Genomic DNA, 25,284 nt, shown 5'->3' with positions numbered 1-25,284 from the left:
GCAATAACATTACTCATGTTACCCGGGATTGGCCGAGGGGTTGTTACCCGCTGGCAAGCCACTGGCCTTCAAGTATGTGCCTCGACGTCAGGATTTTGAACCTTTTACCTCGCACACACAACTTGATGACAATACAATTTCGGCGTACACATGTCAACACCACACTTTAAAAAAAATTAGAATAAATTATTTAATTCGTCGTTGATTTACCATAGAATACTTTTCTCTTATTGAAGAACTGACTACCTCATTTGATAACCATCTACGGATACCTAAACCCGTCTTGGCTGATCCGACACGCACATTACCACGATAGATTGCGTTTATTTTCACCGATCCTCGGCTTCACCATCAGCGCTGGTCGCCTTAGCCTACGGCACCTTTCTACACGCGGCAACTTCTACTTCTACACTGTGCTCTCAATCATCACGTACTTCCCGTCCATCCATCTCCATAATCCTTCCCGCTTTCTTCCCGCCCATCGCCAAGATGCCTTCGTCTCAGCGCCCATTCTTCCTATCTTCCTTCCTCGCCGCCTTCCGACAACAGACACCGCCGGCCCTCTCAGCAACGTCACAACCTAACAAGCATACCTCGCAGCCTGCATCAGGTTCCTCGCCTTCGGGGGCGCGGTCGATCTCGTCAACATCCCATGCCCAGGCCCAATCACCATCACAACAACAGCCTCAACAACGAACAGGGGGTGTCATGAATCAACTACCCTTGCAGTCGCCACCTCGACATCATCACTCCCCGCAACCACATCGCCCAGGCATACCTATCCCGGCTCCCGGCCGTCGGCGAGGTAGTGACAGTAGTAGTGAGGGTTTCCGCGATGTACTTGGTGCTGATAAGTGGTACATTGGAGGTCGGACAGCCGGTGGCGATGAGCGATTCTTTAAGTTAGGTGTTGTAAAGCGGGTACGGAGCCAAGATCGCTTGAGTTTAGACAGGTTAAGTCTATGATCACTCTCATAAAATAGTTCACCACCGAAACCGAGCCGAATCATGGTTAGGGATGGGACGATGGCGAACTCATAATTTACATATCTGTCTATCCCAATACTGAACATACTTAGCGGGCTGCCTCCTTGCGGGGACTTACGATCGGGAAGGGTAAACATATGTAATACACGGCATAAATCACGGTTGCCCTCAACGAGGCGTTTAGAGGAAGGGTGGATAAGGGTCAAGGCCTGCAAATTTGCATTAGGGAATTGATGGATACTGTATATGGCACGGCACGGCACGGCGTTAAGAGTTTGCTATTTAGGAACGGCGTTCAGGCGGCCTTGGCATATGGTTCACAGCAAGCATGCTAAAGGCCAAGAGAAAAGAAGAGAATTAAGAGAAAGAAAATAATTCGACATCACCGGCTTGAAACCGGACATCACCATCTCACCTCATCACACAACGACATGCCATCATATATAAAATTGACGCATTAAGCAACGACGATAAGAATCTGACATTCGCTGCATAATATGCGAATATAGTATTGGAAAGGAGGCCATATGCCTACCTCGGGAGAATTACCAATACCATTAGATGAATGCTAAGAGTACAAGTTCGGATGGCAACATTTTGATCATTCTTTCATTTTGGCCGTGAGAATACTCTAGTTGCAAATGACTGCAATTACGGGTCTATCTATTGTACTAGCTATGGAAAATGCAAGAATTGTGTCCGACCAATAATTATTACAAACGGGGTACAATTACCACATAAATCTTTGTACATTCCCACCGTCTAGCAACTCGCCGTCTGGGCCTCGCCAGTAAAACGGCCGAGTGATGAATACGTACATAGTTGCTACGTTGATTAGCAGAAACCACACTGTCTCAAGGAGAGGCACAAGGTGCTGGGAGATCAGTGAAGTTGACCCCAACCCTGGGAAGGTAGGTCGCGTTGGAATGAGTAAGCGCCAGAATACCCACGGTAGGATGAAATAACGCGGCTCGACTAGCGGTGCCGTTACAAGGGAGAGAGTGGCTGCGAGGAGAATCAGTGCGGTTGATGTAGACGGTGGTATTGCTGCCGCATCCACCGTTGTAAGGGTCACGTTTGACAACTTTTTGCCAGTCGGAGGTGGTGATAAGGCCAAGGCCTTGGTACTGAATGGCGTTAGTATCCACTGGCGCTTCTGAGCAGGTAGTGTGGTTGAGGGGCTGCCTTGCAGAGCGGCCCAGCACAGCCAGCCGCAGATTACGTAGACCGGGACGAGGGCGTATCTTATCCACCATGATCTCAAGATCGTGTAACGGAAAACGTAGAACATAAAGTGCCTATTATCGGCTAGTGTGAATGGATGGATAATGGTGTTGTGTCGCACGATTAAGGTGGTGGTCATCAGGGCGCCGGCGAGGATAAGGACAGAATGGAGTGTATGGCTCGATCCGATGTGGTTGAATGCTTTTAGGACCGCGGACTGATTAGGCATGCTTGTCCCCTTTGGGTTACTCCTAGAAACAGGTGGCTTCTTTGAGTGTAAGTCTGACTTAGTTGAACCAGTGATGACTTGGAAAACATATATGGCCAGATCTATAAGTGATGGGATAAAAAGAGGTGCCGAGAAGAACGCAAATAGAGGCCATATATATAGCATCTGGGCCAGGTGTAGAGTTGCCACGTGATTGGATTTATCCCCTATTCCCAGTCAATAATCAAAAAGACGACTCTACCAAGTCAACTCACCTAGGACAACGCCGCCATTCCAGATAACAAACCCAACGAACGCCCCAAGGACTACAAGGTGCGGCCAAATCTGCCTACGTATAATAGTCCCAAGGTTACAGATTGCAGCTACGCCAATACTGACGGCGGAAAGGACCAGGTCTACTTATTTGGTTAGAATAATGGTCTAGGGTGTGGTTCGAGACTTACCAATTGGGTGTGCTAGGTTCAGGAGAGGATCGTGGATATCTCCAAGCGAGTACCTCCAAACGTAAAAACTGATCTGTTCCGACAGCGTTTGAAATGCTGGAACAGCTGTGGTTTCCGGGCAGAGAGTCTTGATGACATGAACGACTTCCAAGCCACCCATGTATACCACGACCCAAAAAATGTTGGTCTGCCTCACGCTCAGCGCCAGGAGTCCGAGAAAGATCGTACGGACATTACTTGCTGTGGACGGGTTATCCGAATACATTCGACCTAGGTGGTTGATGTAGGCAAGCAGTACGGCAAACGTGGAGAGGACATCTGTGTAGTACAAGCCTGAAAAGAAGAACAGGACAGGGAAGAGGGTGACATTGATACCTGTCCAGAAAGAATCTACTGAGTACAGACTTGAAGTTCGCACATCGCTTGCTGTCCTTAGCTGCCGAAGCTGAGCTCTAGATGCGATGACAGCTATAGCTAGATAAGAGATAATCTCTACGTTGAACTCGCGGAGATTATATACAGAACACGAAAGTCCTGATAGTCTAATTCCCAGGATGGTCAAAATGTAGCTTTACGTTGTCAGTTGTGGGGGTAGCCAGGGAAAATGTGATTTGAACTGACAGTCCAGGAGGTGTAGTGATCTTATCATCCCATACGCCGAATTTGCCATCACAGTAAACCTGGGCTTGGGGAACATGGAACACTTCATCCTAATCTTGTATTAGATCTCAATATGTCTAGGTAGGTAGTTATAGCGAGTTTAAAAGCACCAGGTTATTGTATACATACCAAATACGGGTTCGAGGCATGTTGAGTAACGAATGATAGCCAGGTGTGACCAAGGAACTGAATAGTTATCAGAGATAGGAATATGCCTAGGCCTGCGCGAGGAGATGCGATCTTATGGATGGCGTAGATATATGTGGCCGTGGCAATGAGACTGTAACCGGCCAGCTGGGAGACCCAAGAGGAACTTGGCTCCAACCAGGGAGTCATTATCGCATTGACGAACTAGGGAAATAAAGAAGTCCTAAAGAAAACATAAAATGCCTATTTTAAGTTGAAGCATATTTAGTACCTGATCTAAGATAATTGATTTATTGTTGATCTAATGTAGGTCTAGGATATGCGGTTTGCACGTGGTATTTATCAATGTATAACTTGAAGTAATTTTAGAAGCAGAATTGACAAGGCCAAATAATTCAATTGAGCAACAGCTGACAGATCTTTGGACGTTCCACCCCTGACAACTTTAATCTTTAATAGACCGGTACTTCGTACATGTACTTCGTACCTACTTCATAGATCCACCTATAGTGGACCTTACTCTTATTGGGTAGAAGGTGACGCTTGCCAAGAACTGAAGTTTCTAAAGCTTCAAAACGTTCCCATGGATTTACACAATTTCCACAATTTACAATTTACAATTTACACAACACCAAGTTTTAAATCTCTCGGCCTTTGATATATCCAATATCAAATTCTACCGTAACCACAAGCCATTGAGGGCTACTATGCCCATCACAAAACCTTCACGATGGCATCTTCTCATCGAATCGCTCGGCGCTTCCTCAGCTCACCGGCCAACCCGCTATCTTCCTCTAGACGATCTCCCGTTCAGCTCCGTACCCGAATCGCCGCCCGTAACGCCTCAACATCTACGGACTCTCTACCCGCGTCCCGGGTAAAAACGGCACTCTTCATAACATCTATAGCTGTATCCGGCTATGTAGTCTATATTTATGGCACCGATACTCGCGCTTTCGTCCACCGTTATGTCGTACCCCCGCTGCTCCGCTATCTCTACCCGGACGCCGAGGAGGCACACAATGTTGCTGTCTCCTCTATGAAGACACTGTATAACCTAGGTCTTCACCCGCGCGAGCGTTCTAGCTCATCTATCTCTGATGGTCCGGATATTAGTGTATCCGTCTTCGGAGAGCAACTGGCAAACCCTATTGGTATCTCCGCGGGCCTCGACAAGCATGCTGAGATCCCGGACCCGTTGTTTGCCCTCGGCGCCTCTATCGTTGAGGTTGGTGGCTGCACGCCCCAGCCGCAGGAGGGTAACCCCAAACCGCGCATGTTTCGAATCCCTACACTGGACGGTCTGATAAACCGGTATGGACTAAATTCGCGTGGCGCTGACGATATGGCTATGCGGTTACGGGATCGGGTTAGACTATATGCTAAGACAGTTGGGTTAGATGAAGCAAGTGTATTAAACGGCGAGGCCAATGTTCCTCCGGGTAGTCTGTTGCCTGGACGCTTGTTATTGGTGCAGATTGCTAAGAACAAGGAGACGGACGAACGTGACGTGGAAGCCGTGAAGCGGGACTACGTATACTGTGTGCGACGGCTAGCACCGTACGCGGATGTGCTCGTTGTTAACGTGAGCAGCCCGAACACGCCAGGCCTGCGCGACTTGCAAGCCGTGGAGCCCCTTACGCGGATCTTAAGTGCGGTAGTCGATGAGGCGCGGCGGACGGACAGGAAGCGGGCGCCCAGGGTCATGGTCAAGGTTTCGCCGGATGAGGACGAAGATACTCAGATAGAAGGCATTGCGCAGGCGGTGTGGTTGAGTGGTGTCGACGGGGTCATCGTGGGTAATACTACGAAGCGCCGGAATGGACTGGTCCCAACCGGGGTAAACATATCACCTAAAGAGCAATATACCATGACGGAGACCGGTGGTTACTCGGGTCCGATGATGTTTGACCGAACCGTCGACTTGGTAAGACGGTACCGGAAATTGCTAGACGGCCAATCCTTCCAGCCTGCCAAGACGAACAAGGCTGTTGCCAACGAGGCGGTCGATGAGAGCATAGCGGGAATTGAAGGAACCATCACTGGATTCTCCGAAACCGAGAAGAAACCTAGCACTATCCCGCCGCAAGAGCAAAAGGTCATCTTTGCTACGGGGGGAATTACAAATGGGCGGAGAGCCTTGGAGATTTTGAATGCTGGCGCGAGTGTCGCCATGATCTATACAGGTCTTGTCTACGGAGGTGCTGGAACTGTCACGCGCATGAAGAGCGAGATGAAGGAAGAGTTGGCTGCGGAAAATAAGTCATAGATAGAAGAGAAGGGGACTTGTGGATGGGATGACTTGTTTTAAAAGGACTATTGTATCACCAGCACACGTACGGGATGACCGTTTCAAAAGTTTTGTCCATAGGGCACCCCTGTCAGGGCCGACGCTCACTGACCACGATTGTCTAACACCGGGCGACTTGAAAATGAATGTATATATAAAATACTCCGTTTATATTTTGAGTTATGTCCTACCGGAAAGATGGAAATAAAAATAGAAAAAAGCAACTCGTAACTTGTAATCTAGTCATTTATGTAAATATGAGTTTTTTATAATTTTATGACTGCCTTTGTAAGAGATATCCTTGTTTGAAAAGATAGGGCCTTCCTATGGACATAACTTTTGAAAGGGTCATCCGTATTAGACAGACAATTAGATGAGGTTGGCCAACAGTGAGCACCGTGTAAAATAGAACTACGTCAAATACAAAAAGGTAAGGATGGGGTGTCTAAAGACTCAATGAGAGATCTATTTGGATGTCATTTTGCATTTTGTACAGAAGTTCGCAGTATGAGCTCTATTCTAGCATCGCGCCCCCTTATCTGTCTAGTAAAAACTACCAGCACGACCCAAGTTTAGAAGGGCTAAATATGATGGATTAGCAAAGCTTGACCAAAGAGTAGGGAGCATGTGACGGTAACTCACATTGTCTGACGGGGGGATCTCCTTGATGTAGTAGCTACCGATGAAGGGGATTTTTTGTAGGATATCCTTCTGTACTCTGGGGATGCCGGATGCGTAGTAGATGACGGCGAAAAGGGCTACGCCGCCGAAAGCGCCGGCCTGCAATCCGCTGTAATTCGGTCCGTTAGCATGCTGCTATTGACAAATATGAAGCTGCCCAAGCCTGCGTAGATACATAGCATGTATGCTTCGCTAGAGGTAGATCTAGCTTTTTGGTTTGGTCGAGAGTGAAAGTAAACGGGTTGCTTACAGGCGGCCGATCTGCTTAAACGTCCATCCTGCAATATTCGGTTGGTAGTGGTACCTTTCGTTCGTTCATCCGTTAGCCAGGGTTCGAATAGCTTTCAATGTTCCATCCTCTAATGCAATTTTCCCCATCCACGTAGCTCGTACCGCTGATACCACATCCGAACTGGAAACTACGTATTCGGCTAACGGATAATCGGGTGCGCACTCACTTAGGTCCGTAGGGGCTCTTGTAGGAGGGATATTCCCGTGGAATAGGAGTCTATAGTCCCGCTAGGTTAGCAAAAGCCTCTCGCAAAAATTCCCACACGAGCTTTAGAGAGTAAGGATGCATGACCAATTAATACTGAATGTATTGGAGACTGGTATATATCGTACCTGAAACACCATCTTGACTTAGAGTCGAAGAGTATGTCGGCGGGGGGACTCAATGGCAAGTAAATTGACTTTGATTGTGATGTGATTTTTTGGTGACAGCTTCAGCTTCAACGTCAGTTCCGGTTTTCGATGGAAGCTGCGCGACATTCTTCGGCTGACATTTCGGAGGATTCCGGTTGGCAGCCCTGTTGTCAGCCACAGCAATGCACAAGCCACAATGTCTATACCTAGGTAAGGTAGCGCAGGTGCCTATTCCGATAGACGTTTTAATGCATTTAAGCGTTTAAATAGGTACGTACCTTGCATATTATGGGAACTTAGCTCTAATCGCAAAGTAAATGTCGAAAGCTTCAATCTTCCATCTTTTTTTACTTATTTCTTGGTCCCAATATAACACATTATCTAAGCGCAGAATGGATAAGCAGCTCGACGTATGCTTCGACCGTGTCGAGAAGGCATTGGGCACGCTGGTCGACTCGATTGCCAAGTATCATCCCTCCGTCGCCCAAGTTAACGAACTGGGGCTCGCCGACGTTGAGCTCAACAAGGGCCTCGAGGACTGTACGTTCTTCTTTCCTTTACTCCCCATTCCGCGATTATTTTTTCAACTATTCCCTCCCAACGACCATTAGATAGGAACTGATTTATATTCCTCCCCAGTACAAACCCACCAATCTAACCACCGACGGATCCAGGATCTACGAGCAGCGACAACCAGCTTCGATACTCAGATCAAGGATACACTGCGCCTACTGGCCAACACGCGGAAGGAACTTGTCAATGCTCCTGCCACCGTTTTCCCGTCTGACCGCCCTAGCTACGATATCGACTACGACGAACTACTCGCCTACGCTAGCCGGATTAGCAAAACTACTATCCCTCCCGCTGGTGCGGCGAACGGCCTTTCAACTGAACCCAAAACCGAGAATAGCGGAGGACCTGGAATAGAGACGGCTGCCACAACACCCGCGGGAGGGACACCGGCGAACACGAATGGAGCGCAACAACAAGACCTCACGTCGCAGTCACAGCAGCTCGCTACCACAGGCAGCGGCGATGCGGTAGCCACACAAGAGGAACTACCATGGAAGTTAAACCCATTCAGCGACGTCGAATTCGTGCCCTGGCCAAGCGAGGAGTCCGTGCGCAAAGGAGCGCTAGTTACTCTAGCCTTCCTCTCGGAGAAAGGTATCGACCCGGAGAACTACGACCCCGAGGAAGAAAAAGCGCGCAAGGAGCGCGAAAAGGAAGAACAGCAGGCAGCAGAAGAAAGAGAGAGGCAAGAGCGCGAGGAGAGGGAGCGTAGGGCCAGAGAGGAGCAAGCACGGCTGCGGGCCGAGCGCGAGAAAGAGCAGAGGGAGGCGTGGCGGCGCGCCAGCGTTACTGGGGGTGCGGGACCAAGTCAATCGTCGCCGGTGGGAGAGAAGAAGCAGTTCCAGTTTATGGCTGATGATGATGAGGATGATGACGAGTGAAGTATTCGCTAGTAAGTCATAAAGATGCGTATTGCTATGGGACATGCGAAGCATAGGGGTTTTATGGTGTCTAGCATGGTGCGCATATGGCTCATATGCCTTGATTGAATAGTTAGAACTATTCCTAATTACCATAATCGACGTCACAGCCAAATCCTATTACGGGATTCCGTAGCTAGTCACTCTGCGCAATATCAGTCACAATTACTACCTACCTCTTATGGAATAATATGTGATCTAGGAGGGTCAGGCTCCTCAAGTCTACCATTAGAAAATGGCCATCTACCTAGGCAGGTAGTTATTGTCCTAATTGAAGTAACTCTTATATGGTGTATTAAAATCTATCAAATTGACTCGAGTTAACCGACGTACATTTCTGGTAGGACCGCAATCAATATGGGGTTTTCCCCTAAGTATGGTACGGCCGACGGACCGGCCCCACTACGGGTTCCGGAGGGTTCAAGATTCTCATGATGCGGAGAGTCTTCACCTGAATATGAGGGTTTCATACTAGCCGCGTAAGGCGGAAAATAATCACACTAATAATAGTATAAAACCTAAGACATCGCGTAGGTAGACTTTTATTCATAATTTTCTAATGCGTACCCAGATACCTAGGAAGGTTCCCACGTTCGTTTTGTGCCTATCTGCTCCGCCGGAACCAGACTCGACAAGTTTTCTTCTATTCTACAGGTTTCGTGTGAGCCTCTTCTGAACCTGGAAGAACGCCTCCTAAAACGCCAGGCCCTTCGGAACTCGCAGGCCACATTTATGCAACTCGTTAAATTCCATCCCACCTCATGAAAGTGGACTGCGAAGACGGCGTACGGAAAAAAGATGTTGGTCGTACATTTCGTATAGTACAAAATTTTCGATTACTCCGAGTCGCTCTCCTTTGCGACTCTCCTTCTGTCCGCCCCTCGTAGCTTGTGCTGTTTAGTCGATCTTGATAGAGCGGTAAATCTTATTAACGAACCACCAACTAGAGAAGAACCCAATGGACCCTAAAGTATGATTATTAGTATAGTTCACGAAGATATCTATAATGCAAATACATACCTGTTAAGATAAAGAAAAGGAAGGAAAGAAGAGCGCTATATCCGATATACAAGACAGTGCCGGATAAGCCACCCAGAGACAACTTGCTGATTAGGTATATCAGGGCGTTAGCAAAGATATAGCCCGCGCTCATACCCGCAGCCAGGAAAGATCGCCACTGCCAGTGGTAGTTCTCGGCGCACAGTAAGAAGTACACCAGCAGAACCGTAACCGCAGCACAGGTGATGATCATGAGACCATAGCAGAGGAAGAGGAAGCCGAACATGTAGTAGATCTTGCTAAACCAAATCGAGCTCATAATAAAATATAGCTCGACGAAGATAGCGCCGAAAGGTAGGATACCAACCAGCAGCATACTCGGGATCGGCTTCAAATAAGTGGTGGCGGGAGGGATCTGTCGGGGGATCTGGTTGGTTCGGACAGGAGGTTCAAAAGCTGCCGCACGGAATCCAAGCCAAGAGCCAGAGACCGAAAGGGGGATCGAGATGATGAACCAAATACCAATGATGACTAGCATAGTGGTAAACGGGACGGCACCAGCAGCTCCATTGGCCCATAGGAACAGATTGAGGAAGAAGAATGTCGTAAAGACGATGCCAGGAACCAAGAGAGGAGTCAGGCTGATATTCAGCTTCCACTTCTCGCCGTTCATCGACTTGTAAACTCTCGCAGAGACATAGCCACCAACAAAGCTAAGGAGCGTGTATAGGATAATCATGATAGTTCCAAGGGAGCCACGGTTAGATGGCGATAAGAAACCCAGCAAGGCAAAACAGATAGTAAAGCCGGTCATAACGAACAACTGAGCACCATTACCGAGAAAGATGGAGAGGAGCAGAGGATGCGCCGGAGTTCTGAAAACGTCCCCATGGACCAACTTCCAGCCAGAGTCCTCCTGGACGCCATCCTCAAGATCCGCTGCACCCGAAAAATCCTCTAGGTTGATTTGATCCAATCGGTTGTATCTCGCAATATCCTTCTTCAGAGCCCTGAAGAGAACTGAGGCAACCGTAACGGTCAAGAAGATAACGACAACAGCGGAGTTGACGAGGGAGAACCAATGTATTTTAGGGTCGAAGACATGTAGATATTTATCCCATCGTGTAGCCCAGGCAGTGGGCGACTCGGTCCAGTATACGCTGTAGGTAAATGTGACTTCGGTTTGAGAGCCTTCGTTTTCGAGGAGGACTACGGGTGGCGTCTGATTGTCGTTGCATTCTAGATTATCGCCCTTGTATGCCTTGGAGGCAGGCTGAACAATTACACCCACTACCCTCAGCTGGTCGTCCTTTCCGTTGACCTTATGGTATTCGACAACGATATCGTAGTGGTTATTGAAGAAGGTCGGGCCGTCAGGATCAGTCGTGGAGATGGAGCCCATAGCAAAACCCGGGCTATAAAACGTGGTTCCGGTAAGGTCATCGAGGAGATGCTGTCCCGCTGGTAACCCATCCACTAGCCAGTTTAAGGCGTAACCCTGCATTATACGCTTGTTTACGAAGTGCGCAGAGGCCGTATCGTACTTCGAAGTGCATAGCTTCCTACAGGTATCATTTTTCTGCATGCTGAGCTCAAAGGGTGAAGTCATTATTCGATCGCCAAACAAAATACTTCCGAGGCTTTCGGACACGTATGATGGGCCGCCTTCGGGCTGACAGAACTGGAACATCTCGTTATAATAGTCGTATGACATGACAGAATGCAGAAGCGCATCTTGGCCGGCAACCGGCTTGATACTATTCACGTAAAGAGGGACTTTATCGCCAGGTTTATATGATGTAGGCGCGACGCCGGGGAGGTAGAAAGCAGTCGCAAGTTGTGGGACAGCGAGCAGCGCAGAGCAGAGCGCCCAGGACGGCGCAAGAGTTCTCGACTTCATCGTTGGTGTTTATGACATCGAGGTCTGCTTAAGAGTCAGCGAATACCTGTATTACTAGAGGGTGTGCTAGAAAAGGACTTGAAAGGAAAACGAGGAGGCAGGAAAATAAAATAAAAGTTGTTCAACTTACGTATCACTGAGCGCCGCAGAGAAGGATTCAAGACCAATCAGAGCACAAAGGCCCGTTTCCTCGATATGATATCTTAGAAGAGATATAAAGTTAACCAAGTTATTTCGTAGTAGTTAATTTAAAATTGATAGAGTAGCTACTTGAGCACGGCTAATCTGACGGCTAATGACGTTGAGAGCGCGCGTCTCAAAGCGTTTTAGTTTCGACGATTGTTTCAATATGCGGTTGACGGCGTACGCTTGAAATATTTATTATGATGTTCCTTGCGGATTTCATAAAAGTTTAGGAGCTCTGCATATTATTTGAAGTGGATACATAACTTCCCCGAGACAGCTGTCCCTAAGAAGTCCTGGGACCTTAGTCATCTGCAGATTATATAAGGTACCTAGATACAAGTACATGACAGGGGGGGCTGCATGGAAGCAAGGCGCGTTTCTCTCAGCTAAAAACAAGAATGCAGGGATATCTTATCGTTATCGTTCAACCAAAACTTTTTTTTATTTTTATCTTGTTCAGCACTGAAACATTTTCAATTGGGGTATTCTTCTTAGAGCTGGTTAATATCGCATCGTCAAAGACTCTTTTTCTTCCGGACCTAGCCATGGCAGTCCCGGCATCCTTACCAGCTTTACTGGACTCCTTAACAACCTCGTTAAATTCAGCATTCGAGGCCACTCCTAAAATATCCGGCATCGAACCAACCAAGGACGGAGTATCCCTCCTCGACGTCAAAAACGAGCTTCTACTCTCCTACCTACAAAACCTTGTCTTCCTAATTTTACTTAAGATCAGGAATGCAAGAGAAGCCGGCTCAGAGGAACTGGAAGAGCAGAACGGATCTGACCTCTCGGACACGGTTGTGAAAAAGTTGGTTGAATTACGACTATACCTTGATAAGGGAGTTCGGCCCCTCGAGGAGAAATTGCAATTCCAGCTTGATAAGATATTACGCGCAACTGATGATGCTGAGCGCGTTGCTTCTCAGGCGTTAGAAGATGCCGGTTCAGAGTCAGAATCGGAGTCGGATGAAGGAGACAGTGACGGAGATGCTTCTGAAAATGAGGCCCCTGTCCGACCTATAGTTGGTCCCTCAGCCAAGCAGTTTGGTCCCAGCTTCAACAACTTTGCGCCACCTTCAAATCCCGTAGGAATGGCCGCCATTACAACGACGGAAGACAAGACAGGTGCATACCGCCCGCCTAAGATTACCCCGACCGTTATGCCCACAGCCGAGCGGAGGGAGCGGCGTGAGCGCAGACCCATGAAGTCTGCCGCCGTCGATGAATATGTCGCGAACGAGCTATCGCATATACCAATTGCAGAACCGAGCATTGGAACGACGATCGTGTCCGGCGGCAGAAAGATGAAGACCGCCTCTGAGCGCCAGGAAGAGGACCGTAAGCGTGAATATGAAGAGTCCAACTACGTGCGTTTGCCGAAGGAGAGCAAGAAAGACCGCGCCAAGCGTAACAAGACTGAGGGACGCAGCGCAAAGGTGAACTTTGGTGGTGAAGACTGGCGGGATCTTGGTGAGGGCGTGGACCGAATCGAGAGATTGACCAGACGTAGAGAAGGCGGCAGTAGCACCAAGGCGCTACTCGAGAAGAGTCGTAAGAGAACCAGAGAGACGGTCGATAGCGCCCGTGGAAGTGGCCATGCCATTGGGACTCGGGAGATAGGCGAAAGGTTTAATAAGCGTCTCAAGGTCATGGAGGGCGGACGCAGAGACCGAGGCAAGCGTTAAGGATATACCTAATGTCAACTAAATATCATTGAATCCGGACTTATGGCTATCTATACATAAGGTATGCTAACTCCAAGATTCAACTAAAAGTACCACAACAAAGGTGTCAACCCTGATTATGGCCTTTGAACAGCCACCGGTTTTGTCTTCTTCCATATAATCATAGTTCCCTCAGGTCCTTTCATACTCATTACGTATCCTACACAGTCTAGCAACTTACAGCCAGATTACGTTCTCAAAAATAATACAACGAGAATTGAACCTCCTTTCCGCGATTAAACTACAACAGCGGGTCGCCGAAAACAATCCAGTACAGGGGATCCCGTACGAACGTCGAAGAATTTATCTCTCACGAGAGTCTTATCGAAAGGGTTTCTTTCAGTACCATCGATAGATGCGGGTCGCACAAATTTCGTAACATAGCATCGTTTCTTGCGATTGGAGAGTGGATTGCTGTATAGTAGACTATCATCAAGATAGTTATGATAGTCGCATCTGCCACGTTTGTGAGAAATGACATCGCGGCCATTAAGATTTGAGTCCAACATGGCGATTGTACGTTGAGCTTCTTGGTAGTCCGACCAGCCTGACACCGAATTTCCGGGGTCAGAGGTTTCTTGGATATCAAGACAGTCCGAGCGATGCCCATATGAGAGGCTTCTATCGTCAATAATTTCCTAAAAACTTTTACCGACGTCTCTACTCCGCTCGTCAGCCTCGGCATGCCCTATGCCGTTTCGGACCTGATCCTCCGCGGCCACCACGTGCTTAGGCAGTGCAAATCCCAAGCCGAAGAAGACGAAGAATGCCCACTTCCATCGGAACGGGTTAATAGCAACGCAGAAGAAGAACCACCAGAGCAGTTCGAGGTATGTAAAGAAGTCAAAGGCACCAGTTGGAGCTGTGGCTTTCAGGACCTTGGTCATATCGATCCAGCGTTTCATCCAGAACGTGGATGGGCGCGTTAAGGGGTCCACGAGAAACATCAGAAGAATCCGGGTGTATATGCCGATATGCCAATTGCCAACAGTACCAATAGCCGATAGATAAGTGCAGTTGATGGCCGAAATAGAGGGATGCTGCGGAGGGAACGTTTGGAGATACCAGTTGGGCGGGCCATACGACTCACTAAAGCAGTCATCCGGAAGGAAACTCAACGATGGCCTCTTATATCCGGTCGCCATGACTACCATGTCGCCTTCGATATTGACCTTTCGACCGGGGCCTCCCTTCGGCACTCCCTTATCTCTCTTGTTCACTAAGACACCTGTCTCGGTAAACTCTTCAATATCACACCGTATCCACTCAGCTTGGCCGGAACGGAGTTTGTCCATGACATCAGAGTTAACCATCGGCGTGTCCATAAATATGCCCTTATCGTTTGGTGCCAAGTCTTGTAGGTCTCGGTAGAAGAATTTCTTCAGCAGCGCCTCCGGGATAGCAGACAACATAGTCTCCTGCCCCCAAATATTCAAAGAAAGTAAGATATCAACAAGCCAGTTGCGAGGAATAATCCACTTGTCGCTGCGTGATAGGATATATATCTTTGATGCTCCCTCGTCCTATAGATAATATTGAGCATTAGTGAGGACTACCACAAAGTTCATATTCCCATTGGCCTGAAACTCCTCAATCGGATTTTTAGGGGATATCTGGAGGGTATAACATACAGAAGCATATTCCAAAGCTTCAACGGCCGACGCGCCGCCGCCGATAATTATCATGGATTTCTCTTTCGCGTCAATACTGTTTTCCATTAGTTAAGTAATTCGTGAAATAGCACCGCTTCGATACTCACCCAGTCAATTGGCTAGAATGGTAAATAGGATTCTTGAATTTTTCCATGCCATCTATCTTCGGCATCTTGGGGTCTCCGCAGGTTCCTACGGCCGCTATGATACCTTCGAATCTACCGTTTGCGGGGTTATTGATGATCCAGCGGCCCTTCTCATCTTTATACACTTTTTCGACTTTGGTATTGAATTTTGTTTTCGTGTCTAGTCCATATCGCTCCCATAGCTGCTTGACCTGGCTGACAATCTGCCTTCGGTCTGGATAACCATGTTCCCATTTAACAGACGGATGAAACCTATACATAAATGAATGGATTTGCAAGCTCGAGGTGTTGTTCACTTTCTGTTATACAATGAATCGTCAGCAAATATAAATTCGATCGGTTAGTACTCAATGGAAGGTTTAAAATACGTACGCTCCAGATGCCTCCCAGGCTGTTTTCGTCCCCAGCCTCGAATATCACCACGTCGAATCCGTGGCCAATGCAATGAGCTGCCGATGTCACACCGGTAATGCCTGCACCGATAATCGCAACCTTCGGTCTCCCCAGCCTCGTGCTTGGCCCCGGAGGTGTCGGGGAGAATAGCTTGTCTGCGAACCATTGAAATATGATGAAGTAGAATTGGAACTGCCACTGGATTATCTCGGATATAAAATGAAACGGATGAATAAGGGGATTGTCCAAGTCCTTGAGCCCTCTTCTAGTTTCGGCTCGAAGGTCGGACCAAGCCTCGGAGGCTTTCTCCTGAGGAGACATAACGGACTATGTACCTAAGCTTGGAAAGCCAAACGGGGAGAATAGCTGAATGCGCTTGTATACAAGCTTAGGTAGCTTAACGACAACAATGACAAGAGAGCTAAAACAACCAAAGTTCAAACTTGCTTGAGAGATAAAACAAGGTAGAGAGCTCTAATAATTAATATAGCAATTGATCTAATTTGAATAGCCAGACAAGCCAGGGGGGGTGGTTTACAATTGACGCTTCCATGACGATGAGCTTTGTCAGGGCCCATGGGTATAAGTCGAAGCATTCCGAGTAACCCTGTCCATTACGTCATTTAGCAGCAGCAGCAAACAAGGGAAAGAGAAAAGCTCTCCGTTGACATGTGAAGGAAGCTAAAAGCTACATGTAACATCTATCTACCGCACGGACCACAATTACGGTTGACCAGACAAGGTACTGTGCCAAAATGAAAAAAATCTGTGAGCTTAGCTTAAAAGGGTAGTCAGCCACAGGTTAGCGCAATTAGCTCGAATTATTACGGTACTTCGCACTTTTATATGGGAAAAAAGGATTATCTTTTCTAAATACATACATTATAACGTTATATATAATATGCTTTAAAAAGGTATGCTTACTTTAATCTTTTATTAAATAACTAACTATTATATCTACTTATACATTCAAATAACTTTACAATTCCAGCAATTACAACATTATAATTGGTATCATTTTATAGCCTTAATTGAAGCGAAAATAATTATCTAGGTTGCATGCTTATACGATGTATTGTTGCTAAGATATTTAAAGTCTTTTGAAAACAGTCGTCTCAAAGGGTATCACGTGTACGTACAGGTCTCTGGGATGATAGGTACTTAGGTACGGGGCGGCCTCTTACTCTTTTTAAGATGCGCGCCTTTCTATTGGCTAAATTTTACACCGCCCGTCTGGCAATATCCTTATCCTTATCCTTATCCTTATCCTTATCATTATCCTTATCCTTATCCTTATCCTTACACCACATCTCTGTTACAGCTTCATGTTCAATTCAATTCAATTCAATTTAAATGACGATGCAATGGCTATCTATCTTTACATATTGCTTTTACTTGGTCGCATACAGTCATTCCGAGGCAAAAAGGCTGAAAACGAGGTCTTTTTGAATGATCTCTGATATATGTATGTATGTATGTATGTATGAGGCTGGCTGGCTGGCCAATTAGGAGGCTTGTATGTATTGTATAAGGCTATTTGATTAATACCTTTGAGACGACTGTTTTCAAAAGACTTTAAATACCTCCTATCTTTACAACAATACATCGTATAAGCATGCAACTTGGATAATTATTTTCGCTTTAATTGAGGCTATAAAATGATACCAATTATAATGTTGTAATTGCTGGAATTGTAAAGTTATTTGAATGTATAAATGTGGGTGGTAGTTGAAAATTGAGTTGAAAATTGAGTTGACAATTGAATTGACAATTAAATCCTTTAATTTGATTGGCCAATCCTTTGCATTATATTGGTTAAACCAATATTTCTATGACAATAAACCGTAATAAGGCTTAGAAGTACACATTTAATATTTTCTAAATTGTGGCAAGTGACCCCTTACCAACTTTAGTTTAGTGTGCGATTATTTTTTTTTTTTTGGCACAGTACCTTGTCTGGTCAACCGTAACAATCCATCATTTATCTCATGCATGTGCCGACGATAGCCCGACAACAAATAGCGACATTACATTAGTTACCTGTAAAAGACAAGCTTGTATTTTTTTGTGTGCAAGTAACACGTCCTAAATCCCAAATCCCAAATCCGAAGTCCGAAATTAAGAGAAAGAAGAAAAAAACATAAGAAACGTTAATTTGGTAGTCGACAGTAAACAGTTGGAGCCCAAAACCCTTTATCATACACCAATATTATGATCATGATCCTAAATATGCGTTTAAATACCCAACCAATATCCTAGGTACCTCATACATTTCATGTAATTCATGTAACTCATGTAACTACCACGAGTATTTGAATCCCAAATAGCCGTTGGTACCTATCGTATCCGACAGAGGGGACACTTCCACCTCATTCTCCTCGTTCGTTCCGACCTTGTATTTGGTTTCCGGCTGGTCTTCGCTAAAGTCGTCGCCGTCTTCCAAGTATAAGCCTATTAACGGAGTCGCAATGACCGAATCAACACCACGAGATATGCTCTTGGCTCCGAGTTCGGGCAGGTAGTACTCCTTCGCAATGGTAGAGCATACGGTGGCATTGTTTGTGATCTTCAACTGGACATTGCCAATAAGACTCTCCTCTTCGGGGTCTACCGAGTTGACTACGGGTCTAGCAATTCTCTCTTCCAGTTCCATGATGTACTTGTCGGCTAGCACTAGTTGCTCGTCTGCGTTGAACGTCAGGAAGGGAACAATCTCGGTAACCCGGCTAGTCAATCGAGCTCCAAAGCTAGCAATGCAATCATGACGAAGTTGGCGGGAGAGCTGTTTCTTGAGCGCAAAGTGCTCCAATCGTAAATCGGAATCGCGTAATAGTTTGCTGTTCGCCTCACAGAAGCTGCGAATCGTGTTGTCGAACTTGTCTGTTGACAAGACCCAAATAGTGTCGGCACAATCGATCTTCTGGCCGTTTCGACGGTCCGTGTATTCACCTATGAAGTTTAGTTTCGACTCATATCAACCTAAGCTAATTGCTTCACGTACCTAAGTCAAAAGGACGCAAAAGCGCCTTGCGGATATCTTCGCTTGTCTTCTCGAACTCTTCGATAAACACGATACTTCTTTGTCCAGTTTTTCTAGCGAGGAAGTTGTTCAAAGGTGAGCCTAGCTCATGACCCTGCTCCGGTGCTTTGAGGCCGAATAGCTCGTCCTCTCCCGTGATGTGGGTATAGTCAACCCTCTCAATATCTAAGGATAGGAGGCGCCCTAATTCATTTACGAGGTCACTCTTCCCGTGGCCTTTAAGCCCACCGAAAAAGAGCACCAGCGGCTTCCTGCCTGGTATAGCGAGATTTCTATCGAATATTAGTCTGGTGGATTAGGGAGGACTGGATTCCTGACACTTACACCAGGAAGCTCTTCTTCAAAGTCCATGCTGCAAGTCGTTGCCCAATAATAGTTTGCTCCAGGCCAAGGATCTCTTCCACATTTCTTCGCAGAGCCAGCGTTCGTTCGCGACCGGATGGCGGTTCTAACCTCGATGCTCTCCAAAGTAGGTATCGCTGTGTTAGACTCAATGCGGCGGATAACTGTGGCCGTATCTCTGGTGAGCACCAGAGTCTCTCGCCATCTACGATATCTTGTAGCTCTTTTTCGTCAGGACCAGACTCCGGAAGGTCACGATCGAATGGGTCATAGTATGCCGCGGGAATGACAAGGGGTGATGCGCCAAGTCTGAGCAGCGTCTCTACAGTCTTAGCCGCTTGTAGACGAGGGCGAGCGCAGCGCAGAATCGCGAAGGCTAAGACGGGGAAACGAAGAGGTCCATAGGTAGCGTTTGGATCACCGCCGTATTTGATCCAGTGGCGAATGAGTTCCGCGTCATTGGTTTCGACGACAAAGAAAATTGCCGGGAGTCCCACGATTTCTTCATTGAGACTATCCTTTAATAGATCTGCGTCAATCTTATGGTAATAGCTCAGATATTCGCGCAATTCTTCGGCCGAATATCCATTCTGGATAGTCCCAATAACTCTCTCGAGGTCAAACCAGCCTGCGTTACGTGGTTCGGCTCCTAGGGGCTCATTGGGAGGAGGGATACGGGGCAGTTGATCATAGTATGTGATTTCAGGGACTGGCTCTGGCTCTTCGGTGTTAGGGTTCTCATAACCCTCATCAACCGAGAACGCAGAGCTAGCGTTAATCTCGACAGTCAGTCCTACGGATGCATTCCGTTCACCGTCATCATCCGATATGTGCGTAAAGCCCGTGTCTGAGAAATGAACCGGGCTTTCTTTGCCGTTCGCTTGATAAGCCTATATCGTATAAGTTACCCGAACACATCGATACATCTGAGAAGCTAGAAACCTACCCAAGTTTTAGTGGTCGCATCTACTGCGTCTCGATCATGATTCTATACCAAACCGGTTAGTTAAGCGCATCTGAGAATGGGTTTTGGAAGAGCTTACTCTGATGAACTCGCCCAATGCGTCAAGAGTCGAAGTTGGGGCTGGGTCTGCATCGTGGAATGAGACCGGATGTTCATAGTCTTGGTCAACTGATCCCGGCTCTGGCTCGGGTGTTTGATCCCGCGCTAGATCTGGCAGGAGGTCCGGTTCCGGTTCTTCTTGTGGCTCCGGCTCCGGCTCCGGCGGCTCTAGCTCTAGCTCCGGCTCTAGCTCTGGCTCTGGCTCTGGTTGCGGCGGTTCCGGTAGCACTTCCTGAACTGGTTCTAGTACTGCTTCAGGTTCTCGTGCCCATTCAGGTTCGGATTCAGGATCGGGATCTCGCGCCCATTCTGGTACCTCTTCCTTCTCTGGTTCAGGTTCAGGTTCAGGTTCAGGTATCACTTGTATCGATGGTGGCTCCGGTACTCGTTCTGGAATCGGCTCTGTCTTCGGCTTTGGCTCTGAGGGCAATTCTTGTACTGGTTCTGGAACCGGCTTTGATACTGGCACTGATTTGGGAGCTCCATCTGGCATTCGATTCGGCTGTGCTTCTTTCCCTGCCTCTGGGGCTTTCTGCGCCGACCTTCTCTTCTTCTTCGCCATGTTCAGGAACGACTGGCTTGGCTTTCTATGGATTAAATTAAGGATATAAGACTCAATTTTGAAGGTGAAAGAATCCATAGAATATATACATAGGTAGCTCTATGGTGTTTTGGATTCAAGCTGGGAGTGAAATTTCTAATTTCATCACATCCCCAACAAGAGGGAGACACGCTCTTAACGGCTCCAGATTTATGAGCAGCGCACTGATTGTTTTTGGCGCCAATGGCACTCTTGATACACCGACGAATGGCTGGGGCGGCATCCATTTCAATTTTTTTTTTCTGTCGCCGCTGCAGGTCCAGCAATGTTGCATCAACTAGGTTAACAACCAGACCAGGTCGATTTATTAGGGGTGTCTATAGAGAAGTTGAAGTAGCGACATATTATTACCTGCTTCGTTATACCCGACCATGGCCAATGATACTCTAACCCAAAACATACAAGATCCAATTGCGCGTCTAAGGCGGTCTGGTGTCTGGTCTGGGGTACACAGCCTTGACCGCCGAACACCACACAATTCATGCAGCTGCTGAGATGCTGAGAATTAGGCTTCAAACCCAACTTTGCGCTCTCCAATTTCATGCATACCGCTCTGCAGCTTTCCGCTCCCTATTCCAAAGAACTCGACAAATGAACGTGCACCCGAGCTCATATGAACACGTGCTCTTATACCAAACTCATACGAATCTAGCGGGTTAAGTGTACCTAAAGAAAGACTTATTTGGGCGTGCATGTTGGGGAATGATCGTATCTCACATTAAAAACATAGGGGGTCGTCTATTTGTTCCCCAGTTTGCCCCGTTCAATATTGCGGTGCCAATACTTTCGACAACACAGAGCTAACAAGACGATTTAATATGATACACGACAACCTGTCAGCAGTGACGTGGTGGTCCAGGTGAGCTAATAATGAAGCTGGATGCAGTTCCTGACAACACTATTGGTCCATTGCATGCCGCTCATTCTGATGGGTATGGGCGTATGCGTGATGACGGAACCTAGATTGGGTATTAGACGAGGCCCCCAGAGGCCCAAGAGTAAATACCCAATCTCGAGTTCTGGAACAAGTAATACTGGAGTCAAAATAAAGACACCCGTAACGTGGGCCCTGGTAGCAAATGGTAGATGTTAACCCTATGTGGCGAGCAACCACAGAAATATATTTCACGGCCTGACACGAATGCGAAAAATGCAATCCAGGGAGTTTTGATTAGCAAATTGTACCAGAGCCGCTCGGGCATCTCCTTTTTAACCAGTAAGAATTCCGACAATTCAGCATTGGAATCTATATTGTGGGTATATGAAGGCACCGAAAATTGACCTAATAATATCGCAATCCGGCCCTGTCCGTCACCGCTCCAGCCCAAGAAAAAAACAAACAAACAAACAATCATTTATTCCATTGACTAAGGACAGGCCGTAAATCTCCCCGAGCAAAAGATCACAGATGCACTTTAAGCCGTAGTGCCTAATTGCTATTGAAGTAATTAACAGCGAGCACAGGCCCAAGCTTAAGCTCTTTCTCCCATCCGTCTAAGTCGAAGCGCATGCGGCGCGAAACCCCGACAGGCTTCCCGCCAGCCGGTGCATGTTTCTTGACGTCGAAGCCCTCAGGCTGCTCGTACAGGAAGAAAGCATATCGGTGTGGCGCGCTTGGCGGCGGCGGCGCAGGGCCAATGTAATTTACTATGAAGGGCGCCGTAGACTTGAGGGTGAATCCGTTACCGTCGGCGGCTGGCGTGGGATTCAAGTCCGACTGGATCCAGTGGAGCACCGGACCTAACACGCTGAAGGACGGGAACGGAGCGTCGAGATCGAGGTTTACTATTAGGTAAGTTTTCTCGGGCGACGCCGATGCGAAGCTGATTTCTGGCTCTGATTGGGCGTCTAAGTGATTCAAGTTAGCCCGAATTTGGTATATTCCATAGGTAGACAACAGTTGAGTCTTTCTCAATTATGTCTTTAGCCATCTATCACTTACCGGCCTTTGGGATATACAGCCCAGGTTCGACGTTGGCATGCTTGCCGACGCTTAAGCCCAGAACTTTGGACTTGTCGTTCTCGATGAGCGATAGCGCCGTCTTGACGCTGTTATTGGCAGGCATTTTCAATGCTTCTAACTATGTGATCGGATAATGTAGGCGATGAGTTGAAGAGCTACGTTTATGATTGATGAGATATAAGATGAGTCTGACGTAGAAACATTAGGACAGTAAGGCCTTGATATTTATTCTTCGCTACTTGACTGAACTTACTATATCTGGACTCTTTCCCACCCAACATAAAGATGGGGATTGTTATAAAGTGTGATTGTTGGACGGAGATTAGCGGAATTGACTCGATAAAGTCCGCCAAGATTGCGACTCTAATAATGAGAAACCTGGATATGACGGGTCCAAAGTCGTGGTATTTGTTTATGTAACTGTCATCAGCGGTAGAGACAACGTGATTCAATCTGATATTGTAACCGACTGACATCTCTTTAATCCCTATATCCGCATAGGAGCACTATAAACATGGCAAAAGACTTAATGATTACCTACTTTCCCCTATAGAATGTAAAGTACATGATATCTCACTAGAAGAGTTCATGTTCTAAGCTTTGCATAGGTATATTGCATATATTCTATTCTCCCCTTCTCCCCGCCCTATGAAGCTTAAAGCAAAGATGGTAGCCGTCGGCGGAGCCTTTAGTGTTGTGATCACCAGAATTGCCGCCCCACTTGCCCCGAAATATGCGTTTCGGCTCCGGTAATACAACATCGGCAAATCAAGGCGGACACGGATAAAAAAAAGTAGACTTAAAACAGGCAATATTATGTAGTTAAACATTAGACAACTTATTCAAGTCCTTGCGCGAGTATAGACTGACTACCTAAGTACCTAGTTAATAGATTGACTTCTAGTTGCATATTTACTTGTACCTTTTATCTCCTTAGTGATGATAGTGAAATATACAATGTTTGATATTTAACCTGAGTTTTCATAACTTGAGAAGGAAGAATCGGCATATACTCAAGTCCCAGTGTGACGCATTCTTTATGGCAATGTCGTATATCTCGAATTGTTTTGAGGCTCAAGTGCTAGCTGCAAAATCTATATCCAAGGACTTGGTTGTCAGCGAGACTATCTCAGATAGATCAGGGAGTACATAGGTAGACGATTGGTCTTCTGTCGGGTCCCCATCGGGACCTATGGCACGAATTTCTAACAAGGATTCTAGTAACGGACGATCGTCAGTGCGTCATTGGCGATCAAGTGGGTTTCGCTGGCCTTCACCGAGTTGCTTGGCGTCAATGGCGGAGCAATTCTGGAGAGGATTGACCGATAGTAACCAAGCTTAGTTACTTGAACTTGATAGTCAGGAACAAGGCCTAATTCAGGTTAGCGAGGTCAAATCCTAGGAAGGGTAGAATGGCGCTACAGAAGCCCAACTAATAATATCAGTACTGTAATAATATGAAGCCTCTTTAAATCCTTTCCGACTTGCTATTTTGAACACCTTCCTTATATTATCTCTAGGCAACTAATTAGCTAAATATGATTACGCCTACGAATTCTTCGCGTGCTCCTCGGCGCTTAGTGCAAACCCAATTCGCTTGATGCATCTCACTACCAAGAACAAAAGATCCTAGACGGGACCGAAGTTGTCAAATTGAGGCGGATGAGTCCAAGCCATCGTTATATTAATTATGTAAGGTATTGCTTTGCCGAGCTATGACAAGAGTCGTTATCCCAGTAGTAGAATGCATGGCATTACCCCTGAATAAATTTCATTCAGTACCAATAGCGTGAAAAGCATTCGAGTCTTCAACTGCAGTGGGAGTTCGCAACATGCATAGTGTAGCGAATAAAAATTCCAAAGGTCAGTCTCGACGCAGGTAGAGTTATGAGATGTGTATAGTTTATTGAGACTATTAGATAGGGAGTGTGAACTTAAGAGTTACATATTAGTTCTAAACTGTTTACCTAGCTGGTAAGCACTATAATCCAAACCCCTGTCTTAGGTACTTTAGTTTCAACACGTTCACTGTCACATTACACACCAATAACCTCTAGCAGCCTTCATTACAACCAGCTCAAGGGAGATTCAGGTTTATGATCACGATTTGACAAGTCATTTAGAGAAAGCCCGCGGAAAGCCCGGAACAAAACTCAGAAGAAGGTTGTGAGGAGGACGCTACATGTGATGGCGAGAGTAAATGTGGAGTATCAGGCCCCTTTTATTAATAGATAATTCTAAATCCTCAAGCTAAGTATTCCATACACCTGCCATTTTCGGATGCTATATCTGCTTTTGAAACATGTTTCTATCATGCCAGAATCGTATATGGTATAAGTCGAGCTGTATCTAGGCATCATAGAAAGTGTTGCAGACTTGGCAATGTTTCGTAGAAGTGCGACGCCTTCACCGTTGTCGTAACTTACATGTATTTAAGAAATGGACAATAACGTCTTGTTTCCATGAACTTTCA

General features: G+C 46.7%; 9 protein-coding genes across 9 annotated transcripts; 3 read left to right on the top strand and 6 right to left on the bottom strand.

Moving 5' to 3' along the window:
* Positions 1 to 1,341: 1,341 nt before the first annotated feature.
* F4817DRAFT_160082 (glycosyltransferase family 59 protein) lies at positions 1,342 to 4,074 on the bottom strand. Its single transcript, XM_049298079.1, has 5 exons — positions 3,673 to 4,074; positions 3,505 to 3,593; positions 2,884 to 3,452; positions 2,695 to 2,835; positions 1,342 to 2,646 (listed from the first exon to the last, which is right to left on the bottom strand). Exons 1-5 carry the CDS (start codon positions 3,877 to 3,879, stop codon positions 1,718 to 1,720), a joined length of 1,935 nt encoding a protein of 644 aa, XP_049157704.1. The 5' UTR covers positions 3,880 to 4,074; the 3' UTR covers positions 1,342 to 1,717.
* A 72-nt stretch (positions 4,075 to 4,146) lies between these two features.
* Positions 4,147 to 6,257, top strand: F4817DRAFT_342097 (FMN-linked oxidoreductase). Its single transcript, XM_049303867.1, has one exon. It carries the CDS (start codon positions 4,421 to 4,423, stop codon positions 5,957 to 5,959), a length of 1,539 nt encoding a protein of 512 aa, XP_049157703.1. The 5' UTR covers positions 4,147 to 4,420; the 3' UTR covers positions 5,960 to 6,257.
* On the bottom strand, positions 6,256 to 7,460 carry F4817DRAFT_160023 (ubiquinol-cytochrome-c reductase complex subunit-domain-containing protein). The gene is made up of 5 exons (XM_049298078.1): positions 7,286 to 7,460; positions 7,120 to 7,169; positions 6,912 to 6,965; positions 6,623 to 6,770; positions 6,256 to 6,561 (listed from the first exon to the last, which is right to left on the bottom strand). The coding sequence occupies exons 1-5, from the start codon at positions 7,295 to 7,297 to the stop codon at positions 6,553 to 6,555; spliced, it is 273 nt and encodes a 90-aa protein (XP_049157702.1). The 5' UTR covers positions 7,298 to 7,460; the 3' UTR covers positions 6,256 to 6,552.
* Positions 7,461 to 7,698: 238 nt separating this feature from the next.
* Positions 7,699 to 8,760, top strand: F4817DRAFT_317346 (uncharacterized protein; the record flags this gene model as incomplete). The annotated part of the gene is made up of 2 exons (XM_049300794.1): positions 7,699 to 7,846; positions 7,946 to 8,760. The coding sequence occupies 2 exons, from the start codon at positions 7,699 to 7,701 to the stop codon at positions 8,758 to 8,760; spliced, it is 963 nt and encodes a 320-aa protein (XP_049157701.1).
* A 565-nt stretch (positions 8,761 to 9,325) lies between these two features.
* On the bottom strand, positions 9,326 to 11,851 carry F4817DRAFT_342088 (Nonaspanin). Its single transcript, XM_049303866.1, has 2 exons — positions 9,820 to 11,851; positions 9,326 to 9,764 (listed from the first exon to the last, which is right to left on the bottom strand). Exons 1-2 carry the CDS (start codon positions 11,696 to 11,698, stop codon positions 9,697 to 9,699), a joined length of 1,947 nt encoding a protein of 648 aa, XP_049157700.1. The 5' UTR covers positions 11,699 to 11,851; the 3' UTR covers positions 9,326 to 9,696.
* Positions 11,852 to 12,301: 450 nt separating this feature from the next.
* F4817DRAFT_160000 (uncharacterized protein) lies at positions 12,302 to 13,910 on the top strand. Its single transcript, XM_049298077.1, has one exon. The coding sequence runs from the start codon at positions 12,430 to 12,432 to the stop codon at positions 13,570 to 13,572; it is 1,143 nt and encodes a 380-aa protein (XP_049157699.1). The 5' UTR covers positions 12,302 to 12,429; the 3' UTR covers positions 13,573 to 13,910.
* F4817DRAFT_159999 (FAD/NAD(P)-binding domain-containing protein) lies at positions 13,911 to 16,427 on the bottom strand. The gene is made up of 4 exons (XM_049298076.1): positions 15,782 to 16,427; positions 15,371 to 15,708; positions 15,243 to 15,318; positions 13,911 to 15,134 (listed from the first exon to the last, which is right to left on the bottom strand). The coding sequence occupies exons 1-4, from the start codon at positions 16,121 to 16,123 to the stop codon at positions 14,250 to 14,252; spliced, it is 1,641 nt and encodes a 546-aa protein (XP_049157698.1). The 5' UTR covers positions 16,124 to 16,427; the 3' UTR covers positions 13,911 to 14,249.
* Positions 16,428 to 18,101: 1,674 nt separating this feature from the next.
* F4817DRAFT_317342 (uncharacterized protein) lies at positions 18,102 to 20,809 on the bottom strand (the record flags this gene model as incomplete). Its single annotated transcript, XM_049300793.1, has 5 exons — positions 18,102 to 18,751; positions 18,804 to 19,114; positions 19,167 to 20,074; positions 20,131 to 20,172; positions 20,228 to 20,809. 5 exons carry the CDS (start codon positions 20,807 to 20,809, stop codon positions 18,102 to 18,104), a joined length of 2,493 nt encoding a protein of 830 aa, XP_049157697.1.
* Positions 20,810 to 21,987: 1,178 nt separating this feature from the next.
* On the bottom strand, positions 21,988 to 23,621 carry F4817DRAFT_342078 (putative protease inhibitor). Its single transcript, XM_049303865.1, has 3 exons — positions 23,065 to 23,621; positions 22,791 to 22,999; positions 21,988 to 22,696 (listed from the first exon to the last, which is right to left on the bottom strand). Exons 2-3 carry the CDS (start codon positions 22,912 to 22,914, stop codon positions 22,278 to 22,280), a joined length of 543 nt encoding a protein of 180 aa, XP_049157696.1. The 5' UTR covers positions 22,915 to 22,999; positions 23,065 to 23,621; the 3' UTR covers positions 21,988 to 22,277.
* Positions 23,622 to 25,284: the final 1,663 nt, after the last annotated feature.

This window comes from Daldinia loculata (genome assembly GCF_022478755.1).
Source record: "Daldinia loculata strain CBS 113971 unplaced genomic scaffold F4817scaffold_35, whole genome shotgun sequence".
In the NCBI taxonomy this organism is placed as follows: Eukaryota; Fungi; Ascomycota; class Sordariomycetes; order Xylariales; family Hypoxylaceae; genus Daldinia; species Daldinia loculata.
This window is presented reverse-complemented; position numbering and strand designations above follow the sequence as displayed.